At 35.5% G+C, this 18,143-nt stretch overlaps 1 protein-coding gene across 1 annotated transcript in view; it reads left to right on the top strand.

The window, feature by feature from the left end:
- BCKDHB (branched chain keto acid dehydrogenase E1 subunit beta) overlaps positions 1 to 17,706 on the top strand; it is a 109,656-nt gene extending 91,950 nt beyond the window's left edge. Inside the window, exons 10-11 of the mRNA XM_058021015.1 lie at positions 11,820 to 11,972; positions 17,278 to 17,706. Coding sequence (XP_057876998.1) covers positions 11,820 to 11,960 — 141 coding nt within the window. The 3' untranslated portion in view covers positions 11,961 to 11,972; positions 17,278 to 17,706. The remainder of the gene's footprint in view (positions 1 to 11,819; positions 11,973 to 17,277) is intronic.
- Positions 17,707 to 18,143: the final 437 nt, after the last annotated feature.

The following is an 18,143-nucleotide window of genomic DNA, read 5'->3' as shown; positions in this document are numbered from 1 at the left end:
AACCAGAATTGAAAAATCTACTTTCCTCTGAGGCAAAATCCTTCTAATTCCTATGTATTTAATTGCTGTCTATATTGAGACTACTAAGGAAAGGATTTCTTCTATAAGTAAGTATGTTGGGATTATGTGAATAAATATGGATGTTACCATCTTTGCACAAGTTATAAAGAAACTTGTACTGTTGTTTAAGGATTGAAATTCTGATTTAACTTTGAGTAGGAAGATTTGAATTTACCCCATTTTCATATGGAGTTTTGAGCTAGTTGAGGGAAACATTTGGCTCTGAATACTATATGTAACATTATATATGGATTTAGAAGTTTCCAGAAGCCAATGGGTTTACCAAAATTATAGGAGTAATTTCAGAAGTCACCTAATGAATGGCATTTATTTTCCTTTTATATGTTTGATTACTTGCAGTCTTCATTCATCTGTAAAGCTGGATATTATACCAGCTTTGAATCCCAGGTAGTTGAGAAACTTGAAAGATCTGAAGACTTTTCACTGTCTGTGTACTGACAATATATATCATCTTGTATTTTATGTCCATAAAGATTTTGTCACCCTTGGCAGTGGATCTGACTGAAAAGAAAGGGAAATATGGATTGATTTTTCAATATCATTGTCTCTTTCACTGTTACTGATGGACACTCTTACGGGGTACCACAGATTTTGTAGCAGTCTACCTTCTGCAATAATTTCATTTAATTGTGAATATTTGTTTCATCTCAGAGATTGTCACTGCTATAAGGTGGCATGGATTTTATTAATAATGACTAAGTTGGGATTGATCTAAAATTGCATCTCCAGTCTATGCCCTACAAGCCTCCTTTATAGTCAGTAAGGATTAATATCTTTGAAGGATGGTACATTTAATTTTAGAGTAAATATCCCTATGGAGAAATTTGAAACTTTTTAGCAGTGCCTGAGAACTAGAGATCCTGTTGATTGTCTCCTAAAATTGTCTCCCTTTTAAGAACATAAATAGCTTTGTTTGACTTTTAATGGTAACAATCTAATGAATTACACAGAACTGCCTGTTTTACTCTTAAAAATTCTTTGGCTGGAGGGAAATCAGAAACAAATAAGTCTTGAAAACAGCCTTAATAATTTAGGAAACTTATATCAAATAATTGGGAAAACTTTCAGAAGATGCTTGGATAAAGGAAACCGTTGTATTCAATAAGAAAACTGCAAAGCAGCAACTTGAATTTCAGCATGCTGGTCATTGTGCTGCAGCAAATCTCAGCCCTTGATCTGTTCATTCACTGTGTCTTCTAGGCTGAAGTTGTTTATTAACCACTACAAGCTAAGCTTTTCTTTCTCTACATAATTTGTGATGACCACTAAAATAAGTAGAAATGCCTTGAAAAATTATATACTGTTCAGAAAAAGATACTTAAACCTCTATTTTTGTAGAGTATTCAAAGTAATATTGATTTTACAGTGGATAGGAAACTATGAAGCCAACAAACCCCGAAATTTCTGGAGTATCCCTGAATTCATAGCAGAAACAAACCAAGAAACTAGTGTTATGTGTGAACTTTATTTGATGACTTCTTTTAAAGTCAACCACAAAAGAAGACATTTGAGAACATGTTTCTTGTCTTGATCAAGAGAAAGTACATCAGACACTTAAACTGGATCTTTAGTGATCTAAACCCATATCTGCAGTGTCTGCATGTTTCATTCTTACTGTTGTTAGCAGGATTGGTTGACTTTATTTCTACCATCTGACCAGTGAAAAATCTCACCAAATACAGTGAGAAAAGCCCCATAACTTCTGTACTGGCTGGATTTTTTTGAATACTGGTTTTCAGTCTTGACAAATAATTCCCTTCTAAAAGCATGAAGTACTAATTTTCTTGTGTTATTGTGCTCTGATAAAAATGTTGTCAGCCTCACGTTTTTTAAATTTAATTTGTCAGTGAATTGCTGGGCTTTATACAGTGAGTGTATATTGTGGCAGATTAACCTGACAGATTAGATCCTGACATTACAAAATCATGTCAGTACAAGAACTGCAAGGTATATGATGTGGGGATTGTGGTATGGTGGGCTCTCAAAAATATCACCAATTTGTAAAAAGAAGCATTTTTAAAGACTTAATTAGATCTTAACCTTTTTTTATCTCTTAGTTAAAAACACAGAATTCTGAAGTCACAAAGTCAGTCTATTATTGACATAGTAAAAATTAGAATCCTATAATGAACCTGGGCAATATGGAGGGTCTCAGGGGCAGAGTTTCTGCATGGCTAGGAACTCCTAACTTTTTTAAGCATAAACTTATAAATGATTTGTTGGGTGAAAGAGGAAGAGCTGGTGTATCAGTTGGCTTCAGCTCAGTTGTATATCCTGCAGGTGGATAAAAAGACAAGTGTGTTAGGAGAGGCCCTTATGGTAGAAATGGTAAGGACTTATTTTGTTGCAGAAGACAGTGGTGTAGTGAACTAGTTTTTTAAAATAAGTATTGAAACCAGGTGACATGAGTCAGGAGCTGTTAGGGTCATCAGAAGCCGTGGAGATCTTGCTCTGTGAAAATAGCTTGATAGTGCCTGCCTTCTTTCCACTCTCAAAAGGAAGACTAAAGGAATGTAACTCCTGTTTATAAATTTACTGGGAAAATAAGCAAAGGTAACCAGCAGAAAAGTGTTTGCTAAAGTAATACTGGGGGAAAACTATATATGAATGGATCTGACATTAATAGCTTGAAATTAGAAAAAGAGTTTCAAGATGACCTGTCACACAGAAGGAGTGTGAATAAAAACAGCAATAATCACATTATAGTATTATCACCACAATGCAGTACAATACAGTCAAATATATCAATATCAATTTGTGATAGAAGCTCTGGCCTTCTGTGATGTCAGAGACAGGTCTTCAGTTCTGAGACCTTGCCAAGTTTCATATCCTTACTCTTTATCAGAAGTCCAGGGAAAAAGCTCCAACTTCAGCTGTGCACGGCCTGGTGGTCTCATTTGTTGAGAGAAAATCAGGCATATGGGCAGGTGGGCACAGAAATGTCCATGGCTGGATAACTGTTGTTTAAAAATGTGCTTTGATTTTGTGGTTGCCCAGCTGGAAGAGTACATCAGTGTAAGTGCACCTAATCCCTCACTTCTGACATCAGTAGTGATTTTAGGTGACAGGAAGCCTGACTCAAGCAGTGGTGAGTTTGGTCACTAGCAAAGGAAATAAAATCCCAGACTTTCACAGAATTCTACATTTTGGGTTCTCCCTTTATGCTTCCTCTTGTATGTCATGTATCACAGTCTCTGTGATTGCAGGAGGTTAGAGTTTATGCTACTGTACAATCACAGTACTGGATGTAGCCAGAAGCCCAATGTACTTCAAGAGCTATGTTAAAAAAAATTAAAATCTGACATAGGGAACACTAATTGTCAAAAAATCCTGCCTTAATATAATACTAATTTTTTTTTTTTTTAGGGCAGATGGAAATTAGGATTGCCGTGTAATAATTAGCTTAATAAAATCAGACCTTGTAAAGAGTAAATTAATGTCCATTTGTACTATAGTACTGTTTTATATATTCTGATTTTATGTATTATGCTATTGAATGTAATTTGTTAGAGATGTCTAGTCCAGTAGAGTCCTGATGGATTGAGTTCTGCAAAAAATTTAGTGAATAAACTGAGAATTTCTCTCAAGTACTTGCATGAGAGAAACACTTTTTTTTATTGTTTAGCAGACATATAGGCGGAAAAAAAATATCTCAGTGTGAACTCTATTGCAATTTTCCTTTTGCAGTACTACCAGTAGATTATTTTTGCATTTAATTCATGGCAATTTTATGTTGAGTGCTAACTGAAACAGAAAAGAAGAAAATTATGAGAGGTGCTTCACAGTAAGGCAGCTGTGTCGGTATTTTACTTTGTTCTTTAAGAAATTCCACTGTACAATTGATAACATTGATAGAAGACATATGTTAGCTTATATAAAAGATTTGTAGTTTCAACTTAAAAACAGTAAGTTCATTAGTGGGGTGAAAATTAAATTTGTGTAAATGATTTAGCATAAAAATAAAGTTCACATAACCATTTTAAGAAATTTATTTAAATGATCAAAAACATAGACCAAGTGAAATACTTGGGCTTAATCCAATGAAAACTTCAGTGAGACTCCTAAAATATACATTTGACATCTATGGTATGCTTCTCTCTTGTGTAAAAATAATTAATTCTGTTATCTGTATTTCTGTGTTTAATATTGCTGAATATGTTGCAGGTCCCACACATTTGTTTTTATACATGCATTTCATCGACTCCTCGAAATCAGGGCAATAATTTTCAACTATTTTTTCTGGCATAAAAGAAACTCAAAATTTAATAGCCTCCAAAATGTGTTATTCTTTGTCTTCATTTTTGGATCAGTTTTTAAATTAAGAGATGTAATGTGAACTGTTTATGGTCTTATTAAACATTTTAAAATAAAAATGTTTAATTTGCAGGTCTTTTGTAACAGAGTTGCATTGAGTATTTATAGCTGCAAAAATTAATGAAGTATTAATTTCTTATTTTCTTAGAGGTCTTGTTTTCATTTGTTTTGTTGGCAATTTTTCATTACACTGTAATATCAATATAGCCTGTTTGAATAGTAATTTAGGAAATGAAGTGTAGAATGATCAAAACTATAAAAAATTGCATCCCTCTAGGAAAGAAGAAAAGCTAATTACTCTAAGAAATTTGGATAAATAATTATTTCATGCTTTTTAGTTTAACCTGTACCCAAAAGCTCAGTCTCTAATATAGTTATTTTAGTATTTCTGTGTAATTTTTTGCATAAACCTTTATATTAAAACCTCATTACATTTTTCTCCAACTTTTAAAACTTTTTCTGTAGAATAAAAATCATGTCTATTCTCGCCAGTCAGATTTCATAACTGTTAATTTTGCCTTTGTATGAGAGAATATTTATTATTAACTTGAAGCTTTTCACTAGAATTCTTCTACCCGAGGGCTTGAACCATCAGGCGTCTTCCGATAACTTGAATTTATAAGTAAAATGATGACTTGGTTTAAATAATACACCATGAAATTCCTTCTATCTTTGTGTGATCTAATAATCCCCTCCACTCTGAGCCTGTTTTGCAAAGGTGATCATGTAAAAAATTCGGTAAAGATATGAGGTAAGCCCTAACCTTTTGATGAGAGGATGGGATGATTCCTTTGTATTTGTGCCTTGGCTGCCTGGCCAAGCTGTAGGTTTGCCCTGGGGAAGGATTTGGTGACAGTCACATTGACAGCATCATTCTCACTGCACTGTCCCAAAATGCAAATGCTTCAGTATGAAAAGGGAAATGTGCTGGTTTAAATTGTTTGGTAACAGCAGCTGAAATTGCATTTCCTTTGAAGTTCATTAGTGTGTGTTGAGCGAAATACTTCCACGAGAATTTTACTGTGCCAGATACGTAGACTGACAAGGCTGTCTTTGCAAGAATCTCTCAGCTGCCTCAACAGCTGTAAAAATAAAAATACCACTCGCTGAGTATTAAAACTCTTAGCAGCAAATCCTTCCAGTCACTTTTGGCATGCTGAGCTTAACCAGAAGATGTTTTCACAAAATACTTAAATAAGTTATTAGAATGGTAGGTGATAAATGATGATCGAAAAGTATAAAGTTTGATTACCTTGGTAGCATATTTCTAGCTTTGTTATTAAAAGGTAGGAAGTAATTAGAAGTAGGTTAATCTTTACTGCAAATCTTAACAAACGTTTGTTGTACAGAACAGCTGCTCTTTCATGCAGAAAAATGACCTGTGATCTGCAAACAATTTCACGTAAGAATAATTTTGTGCAGGCCCTTCAGCTCTGTTGATTTCCCTTGTATTATCCAGCCATGTTATTGTACGTGTAGCAGTTTGCAGGATCATTTACTGAACAGATCAGTTAGTAATGCCAAGTAGCTAAAAAAGGCAAGAATGTTCAGATACTCATGGGCCTGGGGAATCATTCTAGCTCTGGCGCTTCAGGTATGCTTTTAGAAAATATGTGGGTCCTGCTGCAAATATTTATAACTGCCACTTAAAAAGTGCACAGGAAACTTGGAATATCCTATAGAATAAAAGAATTTGTAGTAACTTTGCTGTAAGGTGGTTTGCTGCTATATAGAGGAACAACTTCTGTTTGAATAATTTTGTCATATTCTGCATACATAATACATACCATAATTGCCTTGGAAAAAGATAGTATTTCTAGTATTTGTAGCAAAAAGATGGGAGGTGATCATTTAGCGAATTGCAATTAATTATCAAAAACTTGACTTGCCAGAAGACATTCTTATGGTTAAATTAAAGTAGCATATTCCATAATCTGCAAGTCATTCCACATCCTCTGGTGTGTATCTGTCCTGTGCCCTTTATTTTGTGGAGAAGAATTGTACTGGCTGCTGCACCTCATACCCCAAACAATGCAAATTATACATTTACCAGGAAGACCTTAATTCCTCCTTGTGTGTTCTTCTGAGTTGAATATATTTCAATTCTAGTCCTAGATTCTACCAGAATCAATTTAAGTGGTATAGTATTTTCATAAAAAGTCTTTGACTTTTTGCATAAAACACAGGATTAGGTTGTGAAGAAATAAAAATTACTTTTTATTTATTTTCCTCCTTGTTGAAAAGATAATTCTTTGACATAAATAAAGTTTTGGGTTTGTTTAGTTTGTGGGTTTTCCTTTTTTTCGTTTGGTATTGTAAATACCTTGGGCATGCAGTGCCGATTTCTTTGTGCAGTTCTGCCACCAAGACAACTCAGCCAACAGCTTCAAGTTAATGATCTTGCTGTCAATGTCTGTTGGAGTGGTTCTGTTGTTAACTTGATAAGGAAAATTTAATAGTCCATACCAGTTTTGTATTGGGTAATTAAAGATTTTTCCATTCATTTTTTAAGCTGTCTCAAATGAAATTTGAAAGCAATCTTCAAGCCTGTGTATGAATTGTTCATTTTATGTTATAATAATACTTTATCTTTTATGGAATAAATTTGAATTATTCTATAAATACTCCTTTATATGATTTATTACTGCAAAGACAATATTTGCAGTTAATTACATTTTAATGGCAAGGCAATTAATTACACAGAACGGACATTTTTTTCCCCCTAAATTTTTCTTTGTTTTATAATTACTGAAGTATTTTGTAAGTAAAAGTATGATCTCTTTTGGCAATTACAAAATAAATAATTTTAGCAGCTAACTATTTTTATGTATTTGACAAGATATTAATTACATATATTCAAAGAATTGGTAACAAATAAAATGGATCATTATTAATCTGTGCTAAGTTATATAGTCTTAGAGTGATTTGAACAGGAGAAAAATATTTGATAGAAGTTAAAAGTTTATAACATACATCTGCGGAGTTCTCTGAGGAAAAATTGTGTCATGGTTGTAACTATCAGGAAAAGATTTATAAAAGTACTTTAAGACAAAAATGGCTAAGCTGTTGGAAAAAAAAGTTCCTCTGAAGAAAGAATGTATAGATCACTCTCTCTACTCATATCTCAAATTGAGAATATCTCGTGGGTGCATTGTATAGTACTTATGTAGCTCGTAGAAGTGACTGTTCATAGGAATGTGACATATATTTGTTATCAAAGCAAATTGTGTTTAAAATGTGTAGCATTTGGTGCTTGCAGCTGTAAAGGAAGGTATTGTACTGCAACTGAGAAACCTATGAAAACTGAAGACGTTTGACTTTGCTGTTATAAAAAGTAGATTTTTAAAATAAGACATTTTTAAGCAGAAACCAAGGAAAAAGACGTTTAGTCTTTATTTAGTGTCAGCTTTATTGCATGAAATCCACATTTTATAAAATGGGGCTTGATTGAAAACGTCTTTGGAAAGCTTCTTTTGAAAATATAAGTTATGAGTTAAAGAACAGATTTTATTATAAATGAGATTTCCGTGTTCATTGTTAACCTATAATAGGTTTAATCTTATTTTTTAAATAATAGGTAATTTACTGTTGAAAATCTGTATGTGGAAGTAATTGATAATATAGAAGTAACAATCACAAAAAAAGTGGTCTGAAATAAATTTTCTTAACTGTTTAAGCCCCACACTTGAGTTCATGGCAACAGCATAAATAAATCTGAATAAAAATCCAGAACAGAAACTGAAACTCTGATGCAGTAAGTTCTCCCTCTGAAAAGTTCTATAATTAAATGCGTGTTTTTTAAAATTTTATAATCTGTAGATGAGATGGCAAAATTCAGAGTTCTAATTGACAGTACTGACCACAATTTAATTAAAGCTTTGCATCCTGCAATTTATTTGCAAATGAATTTCTGAGTCTAAATTTTGTTGTAATTGTCAGCCAAAAAATGAGTATTCCTGCATGAAGAATGTTCCTACAGTTTGCCTTGTGTAATGGACTTTATGTTTAGTCTTCTTTTTATTATAATAGCTATAATACCACAATAAACATCAAGAGTTCCATCTAACTCATGCTATTCATATTAGCCTTTTATATAAACTTTTTGTTTATCATCCTTCATAAAGTAAATTCCTGTACTCAAGAAGGAGTTGTAAAATCAGTGGTCTCATGTAGATGCCTTCTGGAATTCTAGTAGCTGTTAATTCTGAGTAGCTGTTTTTGGGGTACTTGTAGTATTGCAAAATAATAATAGTGTGGGAGAGACTCTGAGGACATAATATATTGCAGAAGTAATTTATTTTTAAAGGAAAGCTTTCTCACTTAGGAAGTATTCTACACACAACAGAAATTAAAAATAATTTAAAAAATCCTATTGATGGATTTTAATCCATGCCAGCTACAGTGGTAAATGAAATAGATCCAAAATATAGAAAAAAAGAAATTAGGATTGCAATGGGGGAAGACCGAGTTTGAATTTGCCTGATTTGCTAGCTATGCATTAAATAGTTTCATTTACCAGTACTTACTTAGCAAAGTGTTTGCATTTGAAGATCTTTTTACTGTGACTGTAGATTTGTAGAGATTCCCTTCAGAGGAAGGACAGGCTGGAGCAAAAACACCCCTCTTTTAACTATCTTCTTCTTGCCTAGGTGCCTGAAAGCACTTCCTCCAAACAGCAGATGAGATTGCTTTATTTTTCCATACATTGCAGATGGATGAGTAATGTTTTCTTTCACCAATGCCCAATAATGGACTTGATTTTTTATTTTATCCTTTTTGTACAAGTATATATCTCTGTAAATGTCTGCAGTTCTCATTCAAAGATTTTTAAAAGTTTTTAACTTAGAACCCTGATTTAGCAATGAGTACCTGTATCTCTGATAAAAGTAAAATATGCTTTTAAATAAAGCTAAAAGAAACGTGGATAAAATTTTCTATATTAGCATACTGAGACATTGTAATCTGGGGAAATAGATTGAGTGTACCACATACTGGAGGATCCGTTTCACATACAATTATGTAACATCCAGGAAGTCCTTGGTTTTAGGTCCTATTCTAAAAAATCAAGGCATGTGATTGTTTTAAAGTGTTGCATGTGTGATACATTTGACTGATTGCTGTGAATTTCAAGAACACATTTTTATTGTGACCTGTGCTCTTAAGATGTTTTGAAAAGTCTTAATGAGAGTGTATTAAGCAGCGAATGTTCAAATAGAATTATGTGACCAATTATATGCCTTTATATCTTAATATAATAATATATTTTCCAGAAAGCTTTCGGTGAAAATCAAGCAAATGAAGGAAAATTGGCAAAAGTCATATTGAATAACTGAGGCCAGAATTTGGCTTCTGCAGTTAGGAAGCAGGGCAAGAGCAGCAATTTAATGTTTTGTTGGATTTTTTTACATTAAAAAAATTTCAATAGATTGAACTAATAACTATAGCTGTTGGTTTCATAAACACTTTTCTTACAAAATAATAATTTTTTACTTTAATTGAATTTTGGAGGTTATGGATATTGTGCTAATAGAGTATGACTTTTTCATACAGGTTTTCAAAACTAAACATTTTACACTGAACCAGAAATCCCATGCCTACTACTTTACTTCAAAAACCATTTAACTTTAAAGTTTTTTCCTAATATCTTTCCTGGGGAGATATCAGTTTGTTTAAACAGTCTTTCTTCTAGATAGTGGTCTGTGTTGGGCACTTGAAAACAGCACTGCAGGGCTGGGAGCCTGCAGGTCTAGAATATACTTGCATGTTTTGGTGTAATGCAACTGACAGGTGGATTGGGCAGTCAGTTTTGGCATGCTCCAAAATCTATTGTCGTGTCTTACTGGTCAGTTACAACATGAGAATCAAGGTCTGTTTAGTATCAAAATTACCCTTGCCAGCAGGTCAGAGTAGGATGTCATGATCTATCTCATGGACAGATAAAGGACTTACTACACTCTGCTTTCCAGGGTTTTGTGTTGATGTGAATCTTTTGCTTTGCAAAGAAAAGACTGCCTAGAAATGGAGCTCAAAAATATTTATATTGTTTGCCTTTATCTTTTACCTCAGACCTACTCAGAGTGTGAAGTTTTCTAGGTGCATTAATGCACTATGAAGTGTAATTGATACTGTGTGCAATCACATGACTTCTTGGACTTTTTACTTTGGTTCATGGTCCAGAAAAACCCATCTCACAATGCTGGAGTGAAAGGTTGAGATCTCAGTGTGTTACCAGTACCTTCTATACTGCCAAACAGTGATGTATAGAAAGCACAGTAAGTGGAATTAGGCTGCCATGGACTGCAAGGCAACGTGCGTTTAAAACAGTTCATCAGTCTGAGAAAATACTTGGCACTCGTTTGTAGAAAAGCATTTTAACTTTTCGTTCAAGCATTTGTAGAAAACCTTTTAAACTGTTTTCCCTGTGGGCCTGGCGGAAAAGGACCGGTAGATAATACTTCATCTTCCATTTTGCTGAGCCAAGTACAGGGGAAGTTGGCCAGGATTTCTCAGTTGCTGCACGCCATAAAGGAGAGACCAGGAGGAGACATGTTTTATCACTTCATTTATCTGCTTTGGAAAGCAAATACCTATACTAAAGATATGGGGAGAAAAGGGAGCTGAAAATTACCATCAACATCAGTTTGGTCTGGCTAAGTTATTTCTACATCCACTTCTTGCAGGTATTTGTGGTCCATGCCATCATTCTGGCACTTGAGAATAAGAAGATGGAAACCCTACTATTTATTTGGTTATTAAGGCTGATAATGTTACATATTTACAGGTTACTTTCAAATTAATGTGGTGTTTGTAATATTTTGTGCTCTTCTAGGTCAAGTAATGAAACATTATGAATCATTATCAAATCTGATCTCCAAGTAGAACACAAATTGTAGAGGGTTGAGTAGAGCATGGATTTGACTGAAAGGTTGGAGATATGCAAATCCACTTACTTTTCCTTACTGCTTAATGCTTAGACAGAGCCTTAATAATCTAAAAGTTGAAAGAATTTTGAATATGGTGTTCCTTTATCCAACAAATAATATGCACTCTTAGATTATATAATTTTTCTATATGCTTAAAAGTGGCACAGGAAAGAGACTCTTACTCCTTTGCTCCTAAAATATTTGTTTCTTGGCAGGAGTTGTCTGAATGTATAGCAGATGTACTAAATATAATCTGGCTATGATTTAATGCAGCACACATGCAGAGAATGAAAATAACATTAATATGATTTGTATTTTTAATTAGGACCTTTGTGCAAGAGGAAGACTATTCTGGTTATGGCTACTTATTTTGTGATATAAATAGAACTTCTGAGTTTCCAGGACTGTCTGTCTGGCAAAGTTCATATGACCCCAATTTGTGATTCAAGACTCCTGAAAAGAATGTCCTTGCTAACATTTATTCTGTATTTTTGTTAACAGGAGGAATGCTTTTTGAATTTAGAAGCTCCTATTGCAAGAGTATGTGGCTATGACACTCCCTTCCCTCACATCTTTGAGCCTTTCTACATCCCAGACAAATGGAAATGCTATGATGCTCTTAGAAGAATGATTAACTACTGAGCAATAGTACAGGTGAGGAATAACAGCTTGTACTGGCAGGTTACCTGCAAGGTTTCTGACAGGATTACTGTAAGGTTTGGGCCTATAGTACTACTTGTTTATTTAATTAATTTATTTGTTATTACATTATTTATTTAATTTATTTGTTTAATTAAAAATCTTATTTTTAATAAGATTTGCCTCTTACAGCTTTGGGCCTTCAGTCTTAAAGGCATTTGAATATTTTTGAGTACTGCCATTGAAATCAGTGTTTAAAATTAATTACCTTGCTTAATCAATTTGAATATTAAGTGTCTTGAATCTTGAGAAGTGAAAAGAGTACAAAGCAAAGGGTGAAAAGAATACTTATGCAAAGAATATATTTTAATCTCTATTAGAATACTCAAGAGTTACTTCATAGGCAAACCACAATGTTAAATTTTATAATTTTTCACTCCTCAGTGTAGCCTGTAATCCTGCAACGTACAAATAACACCCAATTTACTCTGAATGTTGGCTCTGTATTGTAAACACACACAAACCACTGGAAATAATGTGAAGCATCTGTAGTGTCGTACAGTTCTGTTGAAGTACTATTGTTTAATATTTATTATAAAAATAATTTTTCTTTACGGTCTTCAATGTAATTTAATCATGCTTGAAGATTTCTGTTTACAGAGTGTGAAATAATACATATTCCTGTGTCTGTTACTCGCAGTCTGTAACATCTTTTGTTTCATTATAATATTATACTAAGTAACATTTGACTATGGAGTGGGCTGATGAGGATTTAGAATTGTGCTGTGGGGGAACTTCTGGTGTATAATGACCAAAGTTTAACAGTTTAGAAAATGTGTTAACAAAATGTATTCTGTGCTTCCTTTAACTGAACAAAGTAACCTGGTTTTTGAGATACAGTCTTGATGGATCTTGTCCATGAGAAATGAGAAGAAGAAAACAACAGAAACTATAATGGACAGGCAAGGGATTTTTAGCTGTTGACACCCAAGACAGGAGGGCCAAGGTGGGCCCTAAATGACGGGTGCCATCTTCTGTCTGTTTTACCTCTACATGAAACTGTGAAGTAAATTTAGAGGCATGGATAGAAGGTTACCAATACCATAATGTTAAACCTCTCCCCACATCAAATCAGAATGATACTTCCTATTCGTCTATGCCATTCTCCGATCCATCCCAAACAAACTAGGAGGCATGCTAGCCTTAGCCGCCTCAATCCTCCTCCTGTTCCTCACTCCATTACTACACACATCAAAACTGCCATCAATAACTTTCCACCCTCTATCACAAATCTTATTCTGAACTCTAGTTGCTAACATCCTCATTCTAACCTGAGTAGGCAGCCAACCAGTAGAACACCCATTCATCATCATTGGCCAACAAGCCTCATTCACTTACTTCACAATCATCCTAGTTTTATTCCCCCTTGCGGCCGCCCTAGAAAATAAAATGCTCAAACTCTAATTGACTCTAATAGTTTATAAAAACATTGGTCTTGTAAGTCAAAGATTGAAGATTAAACCCCTTCTTAGAGTTACCCCACCAGCCTGTCTCAGGAAGAAAGGATTCAAACCCTCATCTCCAACTCCCAGAGTTGCTTTCAGGAGACATTTTTGTTTCTGCTCTGTTTCCTTCAAAAGCAGAGTTTGTGTATGAGAAATGGGATTGCTACCAGTGATGCAATTTCTGCAAAAAATAATGTAGTTCTACTTTTTCATACATAAAAATGGCTTATTACTGACATACCAGAGCATTTCATAGAATCACAGAATATGCTGAATTGGAAGGGAACCATCAGGATCATTGGGTCCAACTCCTGGCCCTGGGGAAGACATCCCAACAGTCCCATCACGTACCTAAGATTGTTGTCCCAAATGCTTCTTAAACTCTTTCATGCTTGGTGCTATGATCACTTCTCTAAGTTTCCTGTTCCAATGCCCAGTCACCCTCTGGGTGAAGAACCTTTTCCTGATATCCAACCTAAACCTTCCCTGACTCAGCTTCATGCTGTTTCCTTTAGTCCTGCCTTATAATGAGTGAAGAGATCAGTGCCTGCCCTTTCTTGTCCCCTCACAAGGAAGCTGTAACTGCAGTGAGGCCTCCCCTCAGTCTCCTCCAGGCTGAACAGACCCAGTGCCCTCAGCTGCTCCTCACACAGCTTCCCCTCAAGGCCCTTCCCCATCTTTGTTGCCCTCCTTGGACACTCTCTGATAGTTTAATGTCTTTCTGACATTGTGGTGCCCAGAGCTGCCCCCAGCACTGGAGGTGAGGCTGCCCCAGAGCAGAGCAGAGCAGGACAATCCCCTCCCTTGCCCAGCTGGTGATGCAGTTCTTAGTGCATCTCATTTCCTTGGAATTAAAAGTAAAGCTGTTTTCGGACCTGTCATATTTTTTGTAGAATATGTAATCAGTGCTCTTCTTTTTATAACAGTTGTCCTTGCCTTTGTTCTGGGTTGAAGTAACCCCATTAAAGATTTATTTCCTTTTTTGTTTGGCACCTCTGTAGCAAAGTCAGGGTATCTTACATAAGGAGAATGGTTTGGTTGTATCTGTTCCTCGAGGCAAGTTACTGGCTCATGCTAGGTAGCCTCTGATTTGTTCCTTTTCAGAGGAAACCAAAGGACCAAACCTTTGGTCCTCTATAAAAACAGGGGGACAAACTGAGGGCATTTGTTTGTTCAGAGACATAGTTAACCCCTTGTTCCTCTGCAGGATGGTAAAGTGAGGGAAAAATGGGTTCTGAGATTGCATTGAATTTGCGCACAGCCCAGTTTCGACACTGGAAATCCACACTAACCCTGGTCTAAAAAATTTACCTGGACTTAGCATGTTAAAGAGCAGGTTTATTAGAGGTTGTCTGAAAAACAGTGTCAAGACACAGAAAACTCTGCTTTCTGCTTTGTCTAACAAAACACCCAGATGTTGAGGCCCATAGCACCATATATTTTGGTTGGTGTGACTACATGTTAGTGTCACAGAATGAGCTGCTCAAAGTTTTTCTGTGTTTTTCTATGAGAGAACATTAATGTTCCTTGTTGTAAGGCACATTTCAGGGGAGTATTCCCTTATTTTTCTGTCTGCTATACATTGGTCTTACATACTTGACACAGCAGTTGCAACAGACCTCCATTCTGCTGTCAACTCCACCGAGTTTGCCTGTGAGGTAGCTCACTTATGTTTCTAAGAAATTAAAGGATTGCTTTATATTTGCTTATTTTTGTACTCATGGTAACATTTGTTACTTGCCATTGGTACAGTGATGGATTTAAGTGTTCCAAACCATCTCATATATTGTTCTAAGAAATGGTTATACAGTTTGTGTGGATTTGAGCACAGCCAGTCCTTCTGGATGTTAGAGGGGTTGGGCCCCTTCATGTCCTACTGTTGGAGAGGCAGGGCAGCTAGGATTTCCCTGAGGTGAAGATGTGCGTAGGGTTGGCTTTTGAGTTACAGAAATGGTCAAGCTGGTGTTGTGGTTTAACCCCAGCTGGCAATACAGCTCCACACAGCCTCTCTCATTTCCCCTCAGTGGGGTAGGGGAGAGAGAACTAGAAAAGTAAAAATATCTGGGTACTGTGGTTAATAATTTCTAAAGTTAGCAATGTTATCTTAATGTACATTTAGTTTTGTTCAGCCTATGTTGACAGCATCTCACACACAGGTAGTTGCTTATCTTGAGTTTGTCAGTACAGATGGATTTCCTGCATAAAGACAGTGTTTGTTAATGTGTCCTGTGTACCTCGCCAACGAGACAGGCAAGAGCAAAGTCTCTGTCTTTCAGCAGCTCCTCAGTTATTAAAATTTCTAACTATGTTAAGTATATGAGAAATAGCTTCCAGATAGGCAGCTGTGTTCCAGATAACTCTCTGTAGTTGGAAAACAGATAAAGATAAAAAAGCAGTGAGATTAGGATGGATATACATTTCCTGGGTAAATGGAACAGTGTCTGGCTGTTTGTTTGAGGGAAAAAACCCTAAAAGAAGAAACAGAAGATAGCCATGAAACCAAAGAAAATAGTGACAAGATTTATAAAATATGCTCTTGTTCACAAACACGTTGAAGGCTGACTGTAGCATCGAAATGGCAAGTATTTAAGTGCATTTCTGTTAATTTTGCAGCTTTTACTACCACATTTGCATATTTTGTTTTCTTGTCAAATTCTGAATTTTAAAGCTAGGTTTCACTTTACCTCCATAAGAGTGTGTGTGTTCATGGAGAGCCACTGTAATAGTAAAATGCAGCACACTAAACTTCATTGCAGAACTATTGTATGAGAAGTTTAATCTTGGTGCTTAAAGGTTAGGTGATGTTAGGGGATCTTACGGGATTGGTTTAAATTTATTTTTCCTTCCAAGCATGCAGTTGAAATTGGTTGTGCTGGGAAACAGGAAGGGACCTGGAAGGTACTTTAGTTAGTAATTGTGTCTTCCTTGCACTCCTGGCTGTTTGGCAGGACTTCATACAGGTTAGCATGAGGACAGGACAACTGTACTTCCTCTCCCTGTTTGGTAAATAAGATATGAGAGACTGTGCAAGATCTTTTTAACCTGGGACTAACAACCTTTTTCTTTCAATACATAAATCAAAAATGTGGCAGACAAGACTGCCTGCTTAATAAGAGCTATCTGTAACCCACTAGAATAAACAACCTCCAGAAACTTGAGTAGGACACAACATTCCTGGTTTATAATCCTTTCCTTCTGGATGACAAAAATCATACAGGTGGTCAGTGAATCATGTCTTTCTTCCAAGTGAGTAGTCCACATATAAGATACCACTCTACTAGAGCTATGAGTTAGACTGTTAGTATGGCTGCTGCAAATCTGTACTTGCATTCAGACATTGCTGAGAACTCAAGCAAGATCAATAATGAAATTATCCTAAAAAAATCCCTGTAAACAGGAAAGGTGTTGCCTATAGTTTCTTTACCAGACCCCTCTTCTCTGTAACAGTAGAATGAGACTATATCTAGTAGAAAAAATACAAAACATTTAATGCTGAACATTCTAGAGTAGGAGGGAAGGTAGTTCATCTTAAATTTCTTTGAGTAAATGGCAATAATTAGTGGTGTGCTGTGCTGACTCTAGGTATCATTTGCAGCATTTCTAATTTCTGTGGGTCTACCCTGGCAGACATGAAATAGTATTTAATACAAAATCAGTAAGTAATTGATAGTAATTTGTTTTAGTTCATACACCTTGAAGTTAGGACATTATGAATTTAAAAACTAAGATTACCCTGGAGTGAGCTGTCTGTTTAATGTGCAGATATTAGCTTCAGTCTTCACATTTATAATTTATTTTGTCATCTTTTTCTGCAGAGAGGAGAAGAACAACAGGGAAATACAGAAGCTGCCTTCAAAACTCTTGACATTTAATCAGATCTTTTGGGTTTGGAATTTACATAGCAGACTTTTCTTTTAACTCAGCTATCCTAAATGTTCATCTTGGCTATTCTTCAGCAAGTTCAAATTTTCCTTATTATGAAATCAGTGATGGGCAGGTGATTGTTACAGTAAGTACTTTCAGATGTATTCAAAGATATTCCAGATGTTGAATGAAAATTGCACATTGCCGTGCTTCACTAGGCTACATCTAGACTTCACTGTGTAAATATTAGAAGCAGAATTTTATTCAATAAAACATGTTATGCTCATGTAGTCTCTTCGTTTTGCTATTGTTTTGGAAGAACCCAAAGAAGTTATTTGAATGTGACTGTTTTCAACACAATAAACCTTACACAGCCAGACCAACTTGTGTGATAGAGACCTGCTTTAGCTGGTGGCATCAGTGTTTTACTTGAGTGGCTTCATGCAAAATAGTCCCTAATACTTGATTTCCCTTTCTGCATTTTTCTTGAGAGGGGAGGAGAGCTTTTTTTGCCTTGTTGCTGTGAGGGAGAGGCTTAATTGGTACATCTTTGCTGCAATATCCTTCCTTCTAGAATTGGAATGTGTTTGCTACTAAGCAGCTAGGCAAAAAACAATTCCTCTTCTTTTTGCCTGCTTTGCTCTCTGTACAAATCAATCTCATGCTGCATTGCTTCTTACTGAATAGGGGAAGAACTGGGGGGGGTTGAGGAGATGGAGGGCTGTAGCCAGATAATCACATTTCTGTGATTGTTCAGGAGGGTCTTTCTCAGAGAAAGAAGAATACCTTTGTGCACAAACCTGCTCAGGACAATCCT

The sequence above is a fragment of the Melospiza georgiana genome, chromosome 3 (assembly GCF_028018845.1).
Source record: "Melospiza georgiana isolate bMelGeo1 chromosome 3, bMelGeo1.pri, whole genome shotgun sequence".
NCBI lineage: Eukaryota > Metazoa > Chordata > Aves > Passeriformes > Passerellidae > Melospiza > Melospiza georgiana.
Note: the sequence above shows the minus strand (reverse complement) of the source record. Positions and strands in the feature narration are given on the sequence as shown.